The sequence below is a fragment of the Anser cygnoides genome, chromosome 5, assembly GCF_040182565.1.
Source record: "Anser cygnoides isolate HZ-2024a breed goose chromosome 5, Taihu_goose_T2T_genome, whole genome shotgun sequence".
In the NCBI taxonomy this organism is placed as follows: Eukaryota; Metazoa; Chordata; class Aves; order Anseriformes; family Anatidae; genus Anser; species Anser cygnoides.
The window spans coordinates 50,216,364-50,237,559 of record NC_089877.1 but is presented as its reverse complement, the minus strand read 5'-3'; the positions used below and the strand labels follow the sequence as shown (position 1 = coordinate 50,237,559).

General features: G+C 46.1%; 1 protein-coding gene across 1 annotated transcript in view; it reads right to left on the bottom strand.

Moving 5' to 3' along the window:
- Window positions 1-21,196, bottom strand: part of RIN3 (Ras and Rab interactor 3) — a 68,198-nt gene that overhangs the window by 9,960 nt on the left and 37,042 nt on the right. The window contains exons 4-7 of the mRNA XM_066998271.1: window positions 17,292-17,364; window positions 14,313-14,404; window positions 8,023-9,507; window positions 5,511-5,819 (exon numbers count right to left, since the gene is read on the bottom strand). Of these exons, the coding sequence (XP_066854372.1) occupies window positions 5,511-5,819; window positions 8,023-9,507; window positions 14,313-14,404; window positions 17,292-17,364 (1,959 nt within the window). The remainder of the gene's footprint in view (window positions 1-5,510; window positions 5,820-8,022; window positions 9,508-14,312; window positions 14,405-17,291; window positions 17,365-21,196) is intronic.

Sequence of the window (21,196 nt, the reverse complement as noted above, 5' to 3'; positions counted from 1 at the left end):
CTCTCCTTGCTCTCCCAGCCTTGGCTGTCACAGCAGGCTCAGGGAATAGCTTGGAGATGTGCAGCCGGCAGTGAGGACAGCCCTGATGTACCCCATATCTCAGCCGCTCTGTGGGGATGATAGCTGCTGTCAGCAGTTCATATCTGACCAGAAGCTTCAAGCAGGGCTGCTTTCACCAGGCTGCTGCCTCCTCAGCTCCACTTTCAGTCTGGGTCAGAGCCAATTCCCCAGCCCTGTGTGTCTGTCTCGGCCTGGGGTCTCTCACAGAGAGCAAGGCCTGCAGCTGACGGGGTTAAACCTAGCCCTGACCCTGCCAGTGCTCGCAGTGGCACTGGGACTGAGCTTGCTCATTCAAGGTGGCGTTGTCCTACTCCACGTATGACTTGCTTGCTTTATTTGCCCATCTTTCCTGCAGGATCAGGAAACATTTATTTCATAAATATCTATAAGGAGCTTAAAATAAGCCTTCTCTTCTGCCACAAAGCCATCCTATTATGTTTATAGCAAAGCAAATACAACGTCAGCTCATGGCTGGGATGCAGCGCTTGAATGGAATGGGTATTAATTAAATACATGATTTAAAGCAACTGGAATTCTGCCCAAGCCTCCATAAAGAAATTACAGCCTGTTGTAGCACATTCATGTATTTCTTCTCTCTCCATGGGTATTCTGACAACCAGCAGACAGTGAGGATGCTCTGCATCTTGCTCTAGTATTTTATAGCCACTAGAATGACGTCTAGCAACAGCTGTCCAGGAAATATGAATTTTAGCCTCAGTTTATAGCTGGGAAACCTAATGTACGGAAAGGTTAACTGGGATGTGTTCAAGATCATAAGAAAAGATTGTGACCATCTTTCCTCTCACTAGCATTTTACTGTTTCTTGTCCGTCTCATACTACTTCAGAAAGGTTTGATTTGTGGTATAGTTGAATTAAGAGAGTTAAAATGTGCACACAGAATGAATCCGTTTCAAAAACATATGCTCTACAGATCAGGGAAATTCATTCCCCTTGAAAAATTTGAATGGACTTTTTAGTTCAAATGTAGCAATTGCACTAGCCGGAAGAAAGATATAATCTCTAGTCCATCAACCATCATTGAGAGTAAATTAAATAGAAATATCATTTTCCTAAAGGTAACAAAGCAAAACTGTTATGTGTAGCTTTATATTCCTTCTTAGGAGTGAGATGTGATAGTGAGCAATGCAGTGGGATTGCTCTGACTAGCAGTGCTAGAACTTCTAGCACTGGCACTATGCTGACCGAGGCCAGTTTCCTTTCCACAGGCTTGGCTACCACACTGAAGGCTCACTGCTTCATGTCCATGCCTTTGCCAACTGCAGAGCAACATAGAAGTACACCAGGGCAACCATATCCAGCTGCTCAGTTCCACAGAGGGTAACAAACTTCATCCTAAAATCTAGGGAATAGAAAGATCACAGTGGAATATAAATATTCTATCTACCTTCTTCTTCCAAAAGAAAGCTATGTCTTAACCATGCAAAACTATGCAATGGAAATTATAAAATCGGGCATTTTAGGGCCAGTCACCTAGCCAGCGTCACTCTAGTACAGAACTGGTTTTGAACTGTAATCCAGCTCTCTGTGAGGTTCTAAGATACTTCAGCAATGAAACTTCATAAACTTAGTCCACAAATTAAAAAAAAGTTGCAGTAAGAAAATTGTTCCTCTCCTCATTCTTTTTGAATCCCCTTATAGTTTCCCTATCTTTCAAGCTTCCAACTCATGCTTAGAGCATTTCTGTGTCTGATCTTCCCTGCTCACACACGGACCAAGCTTGGTTTGTTTGTCTCGCCTAGTGTTTCTTCATAAACTGATGTCCATGCTCCTCTATTTTTTCATTTCCATCAGTTCTCTTCTGCAGAGCAGCAGCTCTCAGGTAGCACGGGGCTTGGAGCTCTAGTCTTACCACTGCCGGTGCACACCACACATGTTGCAAATTTGCATCTCATTATCATTCCACAAGTGTCACTTGTGCTTTTGATATAGTGAAAGGCAGAGATTCACATTCTACTCGTACTATACAATGCCCCTCGACATTTTGTCTGAGGAAAGGTATTTCTGGAAGATAAACAATAGGCAGCTTTTTCTATGTATGATTACAGTGCTTCTGTATAAATGAGATACGTGGCCAACTCTCTCTGTGGTTACTGGAGCATGCCCTCCAAATGTTGGAGCGGCCAGACTGCTGGAAGCTTACAGTGCCTGCTGAGTCCTGGCTCTTACTTTTTCTAGTGCACAGAGCAAAAGATGCCAGACAGTTTGCAAAGGAGATCCAAACTCTCCTTCTTCTATTATTTTAATGCATATTATTCTCCCTAACTACTCCTAGTATTTTTAGCAGGCAGGTTAAACATCTTTAAATTGTAGGTTGCATTCCTGGAGGCATATGCTACAGTTATTTAAGTTTGCACAGAACTTGGAAAAGCTCAGTGAGACACCACAGTGCTATCATAATTGTCCCTTTGGGGGGGATACACTTACTAATACCACTGCCTACACCGTATATGTGAACATCTGAACCAGTACCCCTAAACTCCTTTTATAGCCAGTGATGAACTAATCAATATCGTCAGTGGAGTTTGCCATGAGTCATCTCACCCTAAAACAGACACCTACATCTAAACCAGATGAATCAACTGAACTCTATCAACTATGTCCCTGTTGTCTATAACGAGAAGTTAGATGTGATACCCATCTGTGGCCACCTACAGCTAGATATAGCTGTAGATGAGTCCTGCCTCAATGTACACCTACAGCTTGTAGTTGCCCTCAGAGGTCTGTTAGGAGAAAGGTGTTTTGAAAATGACAGTGAACTTGCCTTCCTGATTGCTTCTGATGAATCAGATCCACAAACTGATGGCCTACGACTTGAGGGAGAAATGTTAGTTTATACCAGTTGAGAATTTGACCCATTGAGCCCATAGTCTAAGTATCTAAGACAAATTGTCACAGCTAACTTATCAGACAGATTTTGTTACCTAATATAAATTGCAACCTTCTATTAAAACTCCAACAACCAAAGCAGAAAAATCCTCCTCTCTCAAAACAGCAGGCTAAACATGGAGTCAGTTGAGGCTGACGTCAAAACGTTGTGACTCTTGCAACAGTACAAAGATGGGCACTACTGCAAGGGCAGATGTTTCTCACTGAGCCTACCCCTAGTTTTGGAGTACCTATTAGGACACCTTGGCTGGACCTCAGCTGCTGTACATGGGTCCCAATACGCTGAAAAACTTGTGTTTTCATGCGGGTCTGAAAAAAACAAACATGTTTGATTTGGTGGTATTTGTGCTTTCTTTGAGATGCAAAACCATATTCTTAGGTCAGTTGTTCTGCTGTCAACCTAAAGTGGATAAAGGCCTGGCCTGAACTTCCGAATTTCAAATGAAACCAGACAACATAAGTAATTATCGTGACATGGAGCAGATAATTTTTCTGACAGATGTAGACTGATTTTGGTCCTGTGGCAGAGGGAATGATTAGTTTTGTGTTCCACACGCTCGGACCTTCTAAGTGGGGGGAGCTCTCTAATTCAGCGGTGAGTAAAAGGAACTAAAAGAAGAACAAATTGCACAGGAAACAGAGCATGGCCTCTGCTCTTCCGGAGCTAAGAGCAGTGCACTGCCCTGGGGCTGCCTGAAAGCAACAGGGCCCTGGGTGGCTGCTTTCGAGGTGGGCAGAGAGCAGAAAGAGTTCCTACCCAATGACATCTGGTCTGAGCAACCCACAGCATACTTTTTCTGCACAGCACCGGCTGGGAATCTTCCGTCAGAAAAATATTTCAGTGTGCTGAACAGTTTGTCTTTGCCAGGTGGAAAATCAAAGTAATACTGGTGATCTGGGGTCAGTTCATTCTGGTGAGAAGGTTTCACACATTTCATTTCTAACCGTATCTACGGGATGTCTCACTGAATTTGTCTCTGAGTGCAGTCTCTGCCGTGACTTAGACTATAGCATTTCTCTATTCTCGGGGACTAAATTCACAGGGGTACATTTCCCTAAAGCCAGGACAGTTTTATTCTGACTAGACCCTGATGTGCAACATTGGTCATGTTTACTGGACAGGGAACTGGATGCACAGGGCAGAATTCGGCTTTTGAGCCCCATCCCACTTGTAGCAGCACTCAACATGAAAAAACAGTTTGAGATGGCTGAAATGAAGTGCTTCAGTTAGCAGAGCAAACCACAATGAAATCATCTGATTTCATGAATGCCAATCTTTTTAAACATTTCGGGTTTTTTGGATTGTTTCTCTGACCCATAATTTCTGTTGCATAAAATGACACAACAGCATTTCCTGCAACAGAGAAATTCCAACCCTGAGCCAGCTGAGGCATGACAGATACATAATGTGCCACCACCATCGGAAGGAGACTGTGTCTCCTATGTGGGTTTTAATGAGGTGTTTGAGTCTTTGATCTACATCAGATATTCTCTCAGACTTGAAGTAACACAGCTGTTTTTAGAAAGTTACAGCAAATTGCCCTACATGCACCCAAAGCTTCCCATATGAGGTGAAGGCAGTCAAAGGTCCTATCTGCCCTGCAGCTTACGCTCAGCCCCGGTGTGGCTTCCTGCTCTGCTGTTAATGTGTCTAGATCAGTTGCTGAACTTTGCTGTATGCTGTCCAAGGGAGGACCCCAAGATGAAGCTCAAGGGACAATTCCTGCGTGAACGCCCCATGGCTGTTGTCGGTACAGAACAAAGCAGAGCAGAACCTTTGGAGATGGTAGCTTCTTGAAAAACTGCAGGTCATCACAAATGAGTATCTAGCTACTCTCCAAATTATGCATGGCTCGTTGTCAGCTCCCCAGTACACAAAGAAAGCTCTTAAAGGGGTAAGGCGGGCTCCTGGAGGAAGGGTTTTTTGGTCTATCTGCAAAAATGCATCCTGTCTGCAGGCCAAGGGCTTAATGTGCATTTAGTGGTTGGCCTGAGGCCCAAGTTATACTTATACTTGGAGTACGGACTTCCTCACGCCACAGAAGCTTAGTAGTGGCTCTTGGAGTTTACCGGACTATCAGGAATTAATAACAAACAGTACCTGTATTCTGCATCTCTTCTTCAATTTAGGCAAAGCTTTCTACAGGCCAAATCAAGAGAGCCTTCCCAAAGACCCATGCCTAGAGGTTACCATTAAACTGCTACGAGCTGGGACAGAGCTCTGGGGATTTATTGAGAGCTGCATGAAGGCTTGTGCTAGATGGATATTACCCATAAAGTACACACAGACATTATCTGATTCCTGGAGTTATGGAGCTTAAAGTTAACCAAGAAACACCTTGTATCTGCTATTAGTGCAGAGAACTTCACAGAAACTAACCAGCCCAATCTGAACACAACCTGTGAAGAGCTGATACCAAACACACCGAGCATCACAGATACATCCAATCTGGATATTACCACCTTGACTGTAACATAAACCCTGTTCCTGCGGTACCTGGCAAAGGACCAGTGTGGAATACCATTTCAGGAGTGCTGTTACCTGGGTTTCCCTGAGCCATGGAGTCATAGATGAGTTTGCAGGACTTCAGCAAGATGGCAATCTTCTTTTCTGGGGAGTAGGCCTTGTGCATGGTTGTGAACTTGTGAAGGATCTTTTCCAGCACAACAGTTTCAGGCACACTGGTTGTGACACCGAGGTCAGTGGTAGTTGTGTTTTGTATCACAAGTTGGTTCTCTTTTAGCTGCTGTAAAGATCCATCTTTGTTGTGGATTTCTTTCAAGTAAGAATTGATGGCTTCTTTTAAAGGTTTAAGGACACATTTGTACAAAGATGACTCAGCAATCACATCTGCACAGAGACGGGAGAAGACAAAATTTCATGATAATCAACACTGAAGTATGGGTGCCAGTAAAACTCCTACGAAAGCGTGTGGTTATACAGGTACTGTCGCGTAGCCATGAGCAGGGAACAGAAATTGCAAACAGAAAAGCAAACAGTTTATTACTGGCACCCACCAGAAGTCTGAAAAGGCTGCAGACTGACATGACTGCGCAGTCTCTGCTGCTGGAGCCGTAGGAGAGCTCCTGCTGCCAGCAGCCCCAGTACGCCTGCACTGCCTGACTGCCGAGCAGTGTGGCACCGCCAGGCCGCAGGAAAGCCAGCTCTGAGCAGAGAGGGGGAACCTCAGCTAACTGTGCTCCTTCTCACAGTCAGTCCTGGTGGGATTCACCTCATGTCCCTTCGGACATCTCTCTCACCTGTCTGAGATATTTACTTTGGGATGAAATTAACTGCATCCTCGAAGCGCCCCTTTCTCCATGCTGACTGAAAAGGGGCAGTAGCCACCAGCTCAGAGGCAGACACCAACATCTGGTCAGAAGCCTCTCACCCTTCCTGCTCAAGTAGCTCTAATTTACTGATGTTTAAGTCAATTCTTACGCCACCTGCGTGTGAGGAAATTGTTTGTGTGGGCTGAGCGTTTGCTTAACGTCCAGCAGGAGACAGAAGGAACCATGAGAGACTGTGAGAAAGTGCCTTTCTGTCTGTTGTCCACCTCCTAGAAACCAGTGGCAGAGCTAGCAGGGCTGCAGGGATCGTTTGTCAACCCTGCACTGCGCCAAAAAGGTCACTGCCAAGAGAGCCATCTGCTCGGTCAGCGAGGCGTGAAACAGAAGGCAGTGACATTTAGGGATACAAAGTGCAAGGATTTCAAAGACTCAGAAAATCAGCCTGAGGCAGGAGGGATTTGAATGGTAAATCATTCATGAGGGGAATCCCTGTCCTCTACAGAAGGCAGTCATCTCCTAGGCTGACTGGGCCATATTGTGCTGCTAAGGAACTGCAAGTGAACAGGATCTAACCAAGCATGTCGGTAATCCTTGCACACACACAGCTCTACCAAGCAGAACAAGGACACTTCTTCTTTCTGCCTCCTCTCCACCTTCCCCAAGCAAGACTCATAATGAACTTTCTGTGCTGACACCCACTCTACCTCCAAGAAAGGGGTTGTTGGGAGAAAAGTCCCAGGTGTAATATGAGGTGCGTGAGAAGTGAAACTGTAGTTCCTCTCTCGGAGCTACGTCAAGGGGCGGGCAGCAGGTCTGATCTGCTGGGAAGGCCTCAGGGTCATCTCAAGCCTCTGCTGGGTGAGAAAGAAGTCTGCAGGGGCTGCTGAGACCGGCAGCTGGGCACCTCTGGGTCACCACTGAGCTGCCCCCCCCAATACTGGAGCTGCAGGACCGCCTGGACACCCTGGCCACTTCGGTGGTTGGCCATGGTCTGCGCTGGGGGCCTTCCAGCTCCCAGATTGCTCTGAGACAATTTAGGGATCTTATAAGTAGTTCTGCATTGGTTCCCAGGTGCTGAGCAACCAGTTTTAAGTCAAAAGAGTGTGTATTCCCTCATGAACCCCTTTGTGTATTCCCTCATGAACACATAAACTTAGACCAGGCCAGTCTTGCAGCATGCAGCATTTCAATGTCTCTGTGCTGAGGTGCGCAGACCGACCTGGATCGAGTGATTCCTCCAACCTGCACTCAAAATCGTTGCAGTCTTGTCCCTCCTTGTTGGACAGCGACTGGCCCCCAGCTGGCAGCCACGAGCAGGGAGCTCTCCATCCTCACTGCAGTATGGGGAAGGGGACGTGGAAAGCCAGAGGGAACAGAGCTGTGCAGGGGCTTGGCCTTTTGTATTTGCAGTGAACACAGCTCTTTGTGCATGCCTCTATACCTATATATTTGTATGCATATTTTTATGCATGTTTATGCATATATACATACACACATCTCTGTCACACACACAAACATACACTTCTGCTTAAACTCGTCCCCTTAAAACATTCAGAATGGTATTTTCCCCCACATTGGACTCCTGGTTTTTAGAGATGCTCCCCCAAATGTTGGCAACCACAGAGTAGACTTCAGTTTAAACCCCTCAGCTTTTGGGAGATGGATTATAATTTCTGTAAAGCAGAATTTGTGTCTGCACAGCTCTGTCTCCCTCCTCACTTTCCCAAATCCTTCCCAAGGATGAGTAAAGCACAAACACCTACCTAACTGTTCCTCGGTGTAGGTGGCTGGGTCTATCAGAGATTTCAACTCAGTGCTCTGCACTAAGTAACTCTTTAGCTGTGTCATCATCATCCGTATTTCTTGTAGCATCTCTGTGCTGGAGCTCTGCTTTGCCATCATCTCCAAACTGTATACTCTGTAGTCCCGCACGAGGTTGCCAAAGTACGAATCCTTGTCCTGTGCCAGCTCCACTATCTTCTTCTGCAGCTTTCTATCATTCGACAAAAAGACTGTGAAGACGTTGGACAGGCTGACAAAGGACAGCCTGTTCTTGGCCTTGTCCAATATCATGGAGCGTGTCTTCTTACCAGATGAGCTACTCAGCATGTCCAAGTCATCCTCGGTGCTGCTGGTGGAGTAGGAGTCAGGCTCAGACGCTGATGCCTGAGCTACAGCGCTGCCTCCCAGGCCTTCCAAAGACAAGTGTGAACCTTTCAGTTCAGCTGAGCTCACAGACTTGCGGCCACGTCCTGGTTCAGTCTCAGTGTTTGTGCAAGCTGCACCACCTGGCACAGGTGCTGAGCCGCTCGTGCATTGAACCTGCACCGCAGACACAGCCAGCTCCACCACTGTTCTTTGCTTTGACTGGCAGGAGCCGGGGACCCTCGGTACTTGGGAGAGCCTCTTCCTTCTCGGTGGAGGGATAGGAGGTGACTTTCCATTCTTAATGTCATTACTTTGTATATCAGGCATGTGCTCCTTCTTCTCTGCAGGTTCAGGCTTTGTCTCCTGAAACTGTGACACAGCCCTTTCAGGAACCTCCCCAGGCATTTCTACAGCCTTTCTGCACAGCTGCCTTTTATCTCTGCTCTCTGTACTCGCGTCTTGTTTTCCTTCTCCCTGTTCCCCTTTCAGCGTTTCACAACTTCCAGGCTTACCCAAGCAGCTCTCCTCTGAGGTCCTCTCGCAGAGCCGTCTCCGCGGGGGGATGGAGGGCTGGGAACCCTTCTTGGGGCTCGCTGCCGGGGACTCCTTGAGTGAGCCGCTCTGCTTCCCTTCTTCTTCACTGTCACCGCCCTGAATTTTCATTTCCTTGATGCTCTTTCCTAGTGGCTGAAGAAGCAGCTGGTTTTCTTCACAGGCCGTCATTGGATCCCGTGGGAGCTTCAGAGAAGACTTCTGACCGTGAGCGTGAGAAGGGGGCGGTGGGGGGGGGCGGCGGGGAGACCTCCTTTCGGCGAGCGTGGTGTCGGGGGGCAGATCGACGCTCACAGTGCGGCCTTTAGGAGGAGGTACATCTGGAGGAAAAGGATTACTGCACTCTTCTATAAAAATAGGATTCACGAACCACAGCCTGTCATTTCCTATTGACAGCTCAATTTCACATGAGCAGTGGTTTGTGCTACTTGCAAAACACTGGGTAGATCTTAAACTGTCTGCATGGGCAGTGCTGAAAGCAGAGTCTCTTGCAGGGTGGGATAACCCTTCTCCTCTTGTTCCACGGTTTAAGGAGGAATCCCAGAAGTCTGACAAAAAAAAAAAGTTAAAAAAGAAGAAGAATGTAAAAACTCCCTGAGAGAATTTTAGCTGCTAACTGTATGTGGAAGTCCTACTTTTTGTTAAAAGAAATGGCACACATCTTTCACACCTCTGCACAAAACAGTGTGAAGAAAGGGTTGCTTGCTTTATGTGCGTGAGATGTATGAAACCAGGGGAAAATCTCAGAAGATTCATCAGAAAACTATTTCTTGCCAATTTTAGAATGCTCCTCTAGTGAGAGATATTAATGCTGTGCAGCCTGTGCAGTATGAGCAGGAAGGTACAAGTAGCAAATATGAATGTTTGAGAAAAATGTTCTGGGGCTTGTTCACTGATCACAGCCCTCAAAATGCAAAGCTGGGTGAAGACCCCAGACAAGTGCTGTCTCCTTTTTGCTGACCATGGGAAGGTGTGGGGCTGGGATGTGGGGATGTGCAGCCTGGACCCAGTATGTGCCGGGAGCACCAGAGTCATCAGATGAAGACGACTCCACCCTGCAGTGAGCTCATGTGGTGGGGTCTGATCCTGCTTTGCAATACAACCACTCCAGAAATATATGACTTTGTATTACTTCCACAGATCGAATTTATCATTAACTTATACAGCTCTGGATGACCATTATCCGGAGCCGTGCCCAGGCTCTGTTTTGCACCTTGCCTTGAGACTGCCTGCCTGCAGGCGTGAAAGAGGAAAGATGGTGCACAGGACTGTGTACACAGGAGGGTTTTACACTGAAGGACTACAGAATAGTTAAGTATGTCAGTGCCATCAGCTGTGACTGGAAAAAGAAGGTGATTCAGATGCAAGAAGTCATTTTATGTGTCACAAATGTATTATTGGAATTTGTCTTTCAATAAATTGTTTTAAAAATTATGAAGTGTTTGTATGTATTCTGAGCAGTTTCAGTATATTCTTAACCTCTTCTCCTTTCCCCGAGGTGTGTTTTCAAAACTGCTTGCCTAACTGGTTTGATTGCGTTTAATCACTCCTAGAGCTGCTAATTCAGGGTCCACTACTGGAAATATCAGGAAATAGAGGATCCTGCAACGTCTTTGTCTTCTGACCAAGGAAAGAGGTAAAATCCTCTGAGGGTATTCCCTGGGTGAGGACTGCATAGGTGCCGATGGATTTAGGGACAAGGGGAAGATGGGAAATCCTGGTAACACAGAGTTGCAGATAACTACATTAAACTGTTCCAGCATGCCCAGTGCCAAGCCTGCAGCTGCCTAGCTGCAAAAACCTCACTTGCCAAGCCCGGGAGGGGATGCACATGGGATGGCCTCAGTGCCCAGCACACAGCCCAGGCCGCAGTACAGGCCTCTGCCTTCAGCCGAGCCTGGCCAGGGCCCCCCTCTCCTGTCGGCTGCACCAGCGCAGCCCCCAGCCCACCACAGGGGTGAGGATGCAGGGCTGGGCTGGCCACAGCCTTGTGCCTCCCCCTAAAAACCAGCACCCAGAAAAGCCTGGAGGGACTCTCAGAAAGAGAGTCCCAGAGCCTGAAACAGAGCAAAGAAACTCTTTCACTAAAGCCAGCACTGAACTGTGGAGTGAAACACGTTCAGATAAAATCTCTCCACTACATCCCCAAAGACAGACCACTTCTCCTAGATGTATTCCCCGGTGCAGACGTGACTTTTGGTGGCTTCCTGCTTGCAGCCAACTCCACACAGTTGCTGGCAAAGTCATCTTCTTTCTGCTTCCACCACGACCTGCCCGACCTGCCCTACGTAGCCTCTGCCTTTCCCCCCCAGTGCCTCCCTCTGCCAGCAATGTCACCCCTGGGGCATGGCCAGAAGGCGTGCAGGCAGGGCAGGGTGGGCAGCTGGCTCCTAGCTGCCTCCGCTCCCTCTGACCAGGCATTTATATGGAATACCTGCAGAGCAGGTATTAAATGAGCGAATTAAACGACTGCATCTGCCATTACAGAGAGAGAGAGGGCACTCACAACCAAGTGAAGAATGTGGCCACAAGTCACTAAAAGAATGGAAGGTCATGTGCAGTGCCAGACTTGGAGCAGAAAGGCTCCTGCACGACTGTCATGTTAGGGTGGTGAAGGGCCTTTAATTTTATTTGGGTCAGTTTACCCACTGTAACCCAGCAGCCATCTTTCTGTACCACACTAGCAAGTCAGTTACTCTATGTCCACTGCCCTTTCCTTGCTCAAAAAATGCAAATTTTGAAAAACCTTCTGAAGTCCGGATGTTTAAAGTCAAACCATTGGACACCTTCTGTATCTTGTGCTCTCCTAAAAGCATGCTGTTCTTGCTCTGACTCTGTCCCTGAAGGCAGCAGACTGCTCAGTTTCCCCGTGCTGAAAAATGGAGATGATAATGGCATCTCTTATAAAGAATCTGGTAGTCTAAGGATGCAAGAAGGTAGTGTTACACACCAGCTCTTCCCTTCCATTCCTATCAGGATGAAATTGTTGATTTAGCCCTTTGCAACCTAGGCTAGTATCCATGGCTAATTTGACTTTATGAGCATGTCACTGTGTTTTCTTCGGGAGGCTGAGGTTAGCACAGCTTTATTCTCTGATTCCCTACCATGAGAGGGAGGAGAATAAAGAAGCTTGAAATAAAAGTGTTGCCAGGAACAGCAGCACTCTTGACAACAGAAATCAGGAGTAGACATGCAGATGCAACAGCACATATGGTACCATGTTACCAAGCCCCTCATGTCCGAGACTGTTGAGGTCATGATTTCCTTTGCTCTAAATCCTTTGGGTATCAGCAAATGCAGAGAAGTGGAAGTCAGAATATAATGCTGCAGAATCTCATGGGCTGAGGAAATGGTGAGTAAACCAATCTACAAAAGGGAAGTTAGTTATTTTTCTCAGTAGTAGGCAAGGATAAAACACTGTGACAAAAATGCAATGCTCCACTCAGTCTGCGAGGGACCAGATGAAGCAGTGGCAGTCTTCCCAAGAGCTACAAAGCTGCTTCACAAAGGGTGTTTCCCAGCCCAGCCACGCTGTCTTGTGCAACAGGAAGGGGCAGTCTGGTCTTCTCCCATTGCTGTCCTGGTTCTTACCTTACACTCTGGGAGGGATGATTAAGAAGTTCTTTGAGGCTTTGGCACTTGTGTGAAGGAGATATGTGCTCTCTGTGCACTGCAGTCACACTAATTCTGCTGCTAAGACACCTTGTGTACCAGTGAGGTCAGGACCACAGGCCCTGCAGTATATCCGCTTTGACATATATTTTACAACCAGACCCTTTGCGGAAAAATCCAACTTGCAGATTGACTTCTTATTTTCATCCCTTCCCTCTTTGCCCCCCACAAAACTCTCATCACTTGGAAATAAATAAAAATCAACATACTAGAATTTCAAACAACAGTGGGGTTCCTTTGGGAGTGCCGCAACGGGCAGTGCATATTGTTTGTACCCATGAGATTTTGTTCCAGGAAGCAGCGAACACCACCACTCATTACTTCATCCTCTTTGACCTCACTGAGACAGCACGACACTCCAAGAAGCTAGCATAATTTCCCAGAAAATCTCTACACAATAGCATTTTTTCTCAGTTGTCAGAAGATTCCCTGGCATGCAATGTCCTGTGGCAAACAAACCTCTAGACATCCCTACTTTCATGACTACCGTTGTACAGGAGAGAAGAATACAACCAACGCTGCTTTGGTGCTCGTGCCTTGGTTAATCCTTTCAGAAGTTGCTGAATCGCAACCTTCTCTGCTGGTTCAGATTAGAGAGAAGGCTGGAGAATCATGATGCACTTCTTACGTTTTAATCCAAAAGTTTACACTTGTTATAATGAACTTGATAATAAGTTCGCAACTTGTTATCTCAAGTTGCTTGTTGGACACCCATATTCAAGAATTGGAACATATTCAAAATAGAGGATGCTGAGAGTGTTAAGAGGCAAATTTGCTGGTCAAATTCAATGAAGCTGTTTGAACTGAAACCAGAGGGGTTTTCCCATCCCTTCTGGGAGGTCTAATGCAGAAGATCCAAAAATAGATCCCAAAAGCCCCAAGGTGTTCTTCTGAGTATCTCTAAGTGAGCAAACTCTTCAGCTTCCAGCATTGTTTCACTGCTTTCAACAGCTGAATGAAAACTGAAAAGCAAAGGAACATGAAAGGTACTTGCTATCTGCAGTAGTCGTCTCAAGTGGAGTGTATTTAATGGGAAGATATAGGAAGGAAAGAGAGTGCTTTTAGTTAACAGAACTGCATTTTCCAACTCTGTAACTTTATACTTATGATCTAAAATTTGCTCATTTGGTGCTGTCACTAAAAATAACATATTTTTTTTTTCTGTATCTTATCAGTGTGAGGCAAGAGAACACACTGGGACACTTTTCTACCAGCTAGAAATCCAGCAATAGGATACCAAAACATACCAACATACCAAAATACAAAAATAACACATTTCCATCAGGATTGCCCCGACTTATCAGAAGGGGAAATTACAAAGATGTTTTTCTCTTTTCATATACCTCTGATATCAGCTACTTTGAATGTGTGTAAGCTATCCTGAGAGGCTGTGCCATGCTTCAGCTATTGAAATTTTTGCCCCAGCTTATACGGTGAAAATGTTGGTACCATGCCCTGCATGGAAGTCCAGTGGAGGTTTAAGTCCAAAGGGGTGGTGTGGGCTTTTTTTCAGTGTGCTTCCATGAACCTAAATATAACAAATATTTTCTCTCCTACGTTCAGGCTTCCTCATCTCTTCTGGAGACAATAGCTCATCTGTTCACCAGTTGCATTATGTCTGTGGAAGACACTGTGGTTCTTACAAGCCTCAGAGAAACCCTGAGTGCTTTGAGGGACTTACCTATCCCCAGACTAGAGATAATTTCAAGATCTTGAAAGCTGTTGGCTTCTAATATTGCTTGTGGTAGCTTCAGGGTGAAGGGCAGCAAATCTCTGTAAAAAAGAAACACAGTGAAAAACTAATGAAAGAATAAACCCCACAATTGCTAGGAACTCCATAATTCACCATTGGTTTAGTGATTGAATTGCCTTACAATTTCAGCCCCGTTCTGAAAAGTACTGAAAGTTGCCTGAGGCCAGCAAGGAATCGTGCATATTGTGCCGGCCTGGCTTGCTCTGATTTCATAAGAGATCACCGGCTCCTGTGGTGATGCTTCATGCCTTGCCGCTGGCTTAATCACGGTGCCTTGGCTTCCCCTTCTGAAAACAGCAGTAATGTCACATCAGGGGAGACTGCAGGGTTCAAAATACCTTCCCATGAAAAGTGAAGGTAATTAGAAAATGAAGTATCATTAGAAAAGCCATTCTTTCTGGCCTGGAGGAGATTTAGAGTCCTTTTTTTTTTTTTTCTGTATACCTCTCTCTCCTCACCCTGCTTCTTCTTTCAGCAGTCAGTGTAAGTGTGAGGCACAGGAACACAGTGAGACATGGTGGGGCTGGGAAAGACCCCTCTGAGCAGGAGAGACCCCCGGGTGAAGGTCAGACAGTGGTGAGGTGCTGTGTGCTGCTGAGAAAACACACAGAGCTCTCTGCTCTCAGATTCGTGACTGTTTGGTTTCTTAACAGATGCTGTATTTTCCCTGAAAAAAGATGCAGTTTTTCAGAGGATGGTAGCTGGGCTTCATTGAAGCACACCCTATGTCTGAAATAATTTAATGGAGCTCTTGGGCTGGCAGTCAACTGCTTAGGTTTGCCTCTTGCCCGGTGACGATTTGCTAAACCTCTTCCTACCTCAATCCTTGTTCTAGCAAGGATAGAAAAGCTGGCAATCATAGCCTCTAAAAGGAACGGGGCAGGGGCAATTTCCACTTTAAAAAGTTTTAGCACATAAAAATGTTCTGCAAGCTTCAGGAAATTATTTAGAAAAAGCTGGCGATGTGAGCAGGTAGTCTCTGCTACGTGAGCACACGCAGCAAAAAAACAGGACTGCACGCCTGGGGAGGACCCCTCTGCGGAGAGATGAAGGAAGGCAGGAGGTCTATTTTTGCCTTATTAACAGATACATGTTTCACTGATGTACCATGTACGCCATGGGTTCTTTGCATTTTTTCTGAACCCTCTGATGTCTCATTATTTGACATTAACAGATTTGACCACAGGAGCTTTTGTCATGGCAGATACCAGGTTTAAAAAAGGAAGGGGGTGCCCACAGGCCTTCTCCTTTCTTTGTTATTGTTACATGCTTGAGTCATTTGTGTCCATTTATTTTGTGTGTGTAGAAAAATATGTCTAAAGTCAAGAAACATGAAGACATTACATTAATAGAAAAAAAATGTGATTTTATTTATGGGGCAGGCAGCTTGCAGATAAGCCACCAAGTCACCTGTTATCTACAGGTGTAATTTTTGTGATGTAAGGTAATTTACCCATCATGGTAGAAGAGGCCAGACTTTCTTTTGGAAAGAGCTTGTGAGGCCTGATAAACTGTTTCCAGCTATTTATAGATTACTATTTACTACAGCCCTGAGAACAGGCCTCTCTGCTCATTATCACAGATTGCTTCTACAAGCTGCCAGGAAATATCAGGTCCGTGCCTAAGCAGCCTTTTTATTACCTGACTCTGTCAGGAAAACGACTGCCTACTTACCTTATCTTTTGACAGCAAACTAAGAAATCACCTCAATCATCTGAATGTATATTTGACATTCAGAAGTAACAAGATATAACAGGAACTAATAGAAAAGCTTTTCTTCTTCTATTTTCTGGGGCTCATTCTCAAACCACGATCCTTTCTGCAGGAAAGCAGAAGCGAGCAGAATTTTCCCTGCCACAAGCCGATTGCCTGGAAATGCCCAGTATTCTTGCATGCTCCTTTGGTAGGGAAAAAAAGTCTTTTATGTGGAGTTCAGGGTAATTCATGCCTATTCCATAGGGCCTATGCATATCTAGATGGCTAAATGACTTTTTATCGATGGGGCTGAGTCCCTTGGGTGCGGGTAGGAGTCCTACTCCAGCAGTGTTGAACTCAGCTGGCAGCAGAAGCAGCCCCCAAAATAGTGCATGTATCTTTCTGGGTAAGCTGCAGCACACTGTGTCATACCATAGATAGGTTGCTCCAGCCATGTGAGCTAAGCAAGTCTGCTCTGTAAACATATCCCGAGTCTGCTCTCGTCTCTTAAATGGAAATAACCTCTTTAAGAGTAATCTAAGTCTATATAATGAGGCCAGAAGTTTACATCCAGCTCAAAACCAGGCCTGCTAAAGCAGGGACAGGCTAAGCAGGGTGTGTAGGTGTTGCTGCAATGTGCTTGGCACAATCGCACAGATCAGAGGAGACTGCAGGCACGCAGGTGTAATTACATAGCTGGATTCAACAGCTGGTGAGCAAACCTCGCTCTAATGAAGAAGACCTCACAGGTCTTCCCCATCTCTGTGCCCACTACATTTGGTATATTTGCACTGTGCAAACATGGAATGTCTGCTCTTTATCACTTTATTTTATTTTTTGGCTAAATAACATTTATTTTTTTTCAGGACAGCTCTCCTTGAGAGTGACTAAGTGCTCTGAGTCTCTCATGGGCAACAGTCTGCCAGCAGCCTTGTCAAGTTGCTGCCAGGTGTGTGTAGATGTTTAAAGGTGCTTTTAGTAAGAGATGGTTAATCCAGGAACCTTATGCTCCTGTACCCTGCTAGCCCCTGTACTGTGTCTTGGTCTTTTGTGGGTGTAGCCCTATGGCCCTTCCTCATACAGAGCTGCCAGCAAACTCAGGGACAGCTGTGGCTGCGACGTGGAAAAGGCTTGTGGGCAAAGGCAGTCCAGAAGGGACAGCCACCCCAGGAAGGAAGCGACCCCTCCGTGGAAGCAATGAATCCAACTCACCTGCTGACGCAGTAGAAGGCAATCAGTTTGAAGATATCCTCGAATACAAGGACAGATCCTTCCAGGTACAGGACTGATGAAAAAAAAAAAAGACAGTCAGCAACTCTTTGCTTTAAGATGTATGGTATGAAAAGCTGGCTGGGTTTCGGTCACACGTCTTGTATTCTGTGATTGCCCAGTCTTTGCAAGGAATAATATGAAGAGGCATAAGGAATTGGCTTCAGATGGCCAAGCACACTGAGATTCTTCAGGGAAACACTATAGAAAAGACATCTCAGCTTGGTTTTCTGAAAAGTTAGCTCAAGATGTCAGAATGTTGTGACAGTAATGGAAACAATGCGAAGGAAAAAAAACAGGTCACAGCCAAACGGTTCATTACAAGTCCATCTATCTCTAAGGAACTGCAGATCTGCAGTCTATATGGGGCTGTCCTTACAACTCTGTAATCTGTTTTGGGCTGGATGGACAAAGTGCTTTCAAGTTCAGAAATGGAAATTACTGTTTCATTCGATGTGTGTGGGCTCTGCCCTGGGTCATGCAGACAGTGTGAGCACAGCCTATTCCTAGCTCCGCTGTCTTTCCTTCCCTTTGTGTTATATGGCAAGAGCACTTGCCTTTAAGTGGCAAAATGCAGTCTACAGCATGACGCAGAGCTCTTCAAGATGACCTCCTTTATAACAGCATGCTATGGCATTGTGCAGTCCAAATCTCACGTTATTATGGAGATTTTGGCTGCTAAGCTAGAAAAAAATTCCCTGGCTGGTGGAGAAAATTTCACATTGGCCAAGAACCCAAGGCAGGGAGAAAGTGATGGATCTGCGGGAGAGAAGCGTCCATCTTTGCTTCTGCTTTACGTTTGTACAAATTGTCTGTGCATGTGTGTACCCAGGACACAATTGCAAGCAGAAACTTACAGATTTAAGGAAATCTGCGGTGTTTTCTCAAAGCTGCCTGCTTGCTGGTGGCTGAGATCCGGAGCCCTCGGGGAGCAGCGCCGGCTCAGACCCACGTACCGGTGCCGGCAGCCGCTCTGCACCGCCCTCAGCTCTGTGTCCTGGGCCATGCACAGCTCAGCTGGTGGCACCGAGCTCAGCTGTGGTGATTCAGCTTCCTCGGTCTCCATGATTCACAGCCCTGTGAAACCTCTCCAGCTTTTTGCCCTGCCTGGTTATTGCTTCCCCTATAAAGCAAGGCCTTCAGTGTCTGCAGGAGGGGAGGTATTTGGCCAGCTCCTGGCTCCCCTGGCTCCATCCACAGGTGGGTAGAGAGACACTGGCTCTCCTTGGCCCACGAGCAGAGATTCCCATGGGAAGGAAATGCTCAAGCCTTGTCCCTCCTGTTCAGCGTCACAGTTCATTCCCCAAACAAGGCATTTCCTCCTTTTACTTCTCCCTTCGTCCTAGCCCAGGCCCTGCAGGTTGCTATTTTGGGCTCAATACACCAATGTCGGCATTTTTTTAAAGAGACAAAGACTGCAGAAGTTGCTCTTACCATCAGCGTGTGTTGGATCAGCACAAACAGATCACCCTCAGCATGCACACTCACACCATGCTGCAATGTGGATTTTAAAACACAGTTCAAGCAAAACAACCCCTTTTCCTTACATTTCTCTCATAACTGGGAAAAAACATATCCAGCAAGCTTTTTTTTTTTTTTCTTTTTGCTTAATAAGAATCATGTTTTGGTCAGGGATTTTCATTAAACATCTACCATGAGCAATTCCAATAGTTCAAAATCCATCTGCTTTGCAGCTCTGACACAGGAAACCGAAGTAAAGACAAACAACAACAACAACAAAAACAGCGCTGTTTCGGAGAATTAAGCAAAGCCCAAGAGTCTCTGAACTCCCTCAAATCCTCAGCAATTAAATACAGCCCTTTGTGCAGACACCGGCTTTAAGGACATTTTTCTGTGAAGAACCACATGTTCGCTTTGGCATCCCAAGTTGCAGGTGGATGTAAGAGAGCACACTGCACCTGTAGATGTTTACAAACCCAAGCAGATTGCTCAGATTTGGACTAATGATTGTTTCTGTGCCAGGAAACTGCCATTTGGGAGCTGGAATTTTAACAAATTAGTCCAAGCACCTCAGTGTCAGGAGAGGAGTATCCACATAGAAGTGTCTTGTCACCGTACAGTTATACTTCCTCCCATATATAGTTAAATTGCACAGAACACCACAAATCATCAGGCATTATACAGCTAACGCAGTCTAGGTGCCAAAGAATTCATCGTACAGAGACGCACAGAGCTGGGGAGACATTTTGGGGTGGTCTGGAACAGGTAAGAACAGAAAAACGCTGCTTTAGATGTCTCATAAGACACCACCACCGTCAGGACCAGTACTCTGCCCCAAATTGGTTCTGAACAGTGACAGGGTCACAGCATCGCGAGGACTGGTGTGGGGGCAGCCTCCCTGCTGCCGCACACACAGAAACAGCAAGACTTTTTCCTTAGCTTGCTTTTTTTCCCCCACAGTCACCTGCTGTGTGACCCCAGCAAGCATCACTGCAAGCGGTGCTTCCTGATGGCTTTGCTGCCGGGAGGCAGGTGGTGGTTCAGCGTGGGAGCACCTCTGGTGGGAACAGTCGCTTGGGAAGAGCACTGGAGAAACGTGCAGCGTGGGTCCTGCTGCGTGCTTCTTCTTCTTGGAAAGGTGCAGAAAATAGAAAGTTTGTACGGCTGAAAGGGCTCTGCTGACTGCTGGGGACATAGCCTCTCTTGCCCAGTGCCATTACGGCTCAAGGCACCCTGCTTGGAGGAGGCATGCGGGGAGAGGTGCGGGGAGAGGTGCTCTTCTCCGCCTGTGGATGTGCTGGGATCAGCTGGGGACGTTTCACTGACGTGAGCACTGCTGCTCAGGGAGGGATCACATCGTTGTCACACATAGGAACTCATGACTTTTGCTAAAGCTACAAGCAGGCACATTTCTGCCAGGCTGGTGCAATCCTGCTGAAAACTGCAGAGGCAAAGTCCACCCTTCTTGGGTTCACAAAGTACACCCAGGGTACCTGATGTGCAACCACATCTTCACCTCTCACCAGAACAGCAACAGGATGACAAGAATATAATGAAAAAGAGCAAGAATAGGCTGGGTTCTGCGAGCCAGACGTTGTCACAGCATATTGAGTTTTGCCTAATATTTAGAAGCCCACAGAAAGGATGTCACCTTCAGGGAACTAAAGGGGAAATGTGGAGATCAATGGCCAGCTTTAAGCAGCCTGAAACAAAGATACCAGAATTAATTAGTAACATTTAACAATTAATTTAGTAACATGTGCTAGTGGTTCTCTGTTGACTGTGCTCTGTCTTCTGCCCTTTTACTAGTTGGTAAGAGAGCAGGACTTAGCCAGATTACACACTGCTATAAATATTTATGATCATTTCATCTTCCCTTTCACTTCACCAACATGCTCTGAAGAATGTCATCTCTGGGCACAGACTGGAATCTGTCCTCTAGTTTCCTTCTCTCTTTTGAACTCCCCATCATTTCTCTATCTGGATGCCGATGTTTTTGAGTCATACTGTCCCTGGGCATTCTGCCTTCCTTTCCTCTTTGATTTTTCCCTGCAGATTTGCATTTGCAAGTCCTATTGTTCTGGTCACATGGACAAACCACCCCGATTCCCGTCTTCTTGCTGCTTATACAGGCTCATGGGACCCAATTACCTCAACTTCTTCTTCTCTAATGGAGCTGTTAGTCCCATTCACTGTTTTTGATATTTGTGTAATCCTTTGGAGACATCTGAATTCAAAGATGTGAATTTCTTATTCTACAGCAGTTGTGTTTACATGGGACTACTGAGGACACAACCACCCTCAGAGGTCCAGCCTCGATGTGCTTGAGATGTGCTTGTATCTTTCCAGATTCTGGCAAGCTGTGAGATTTGCTGTCACGGGAGTGA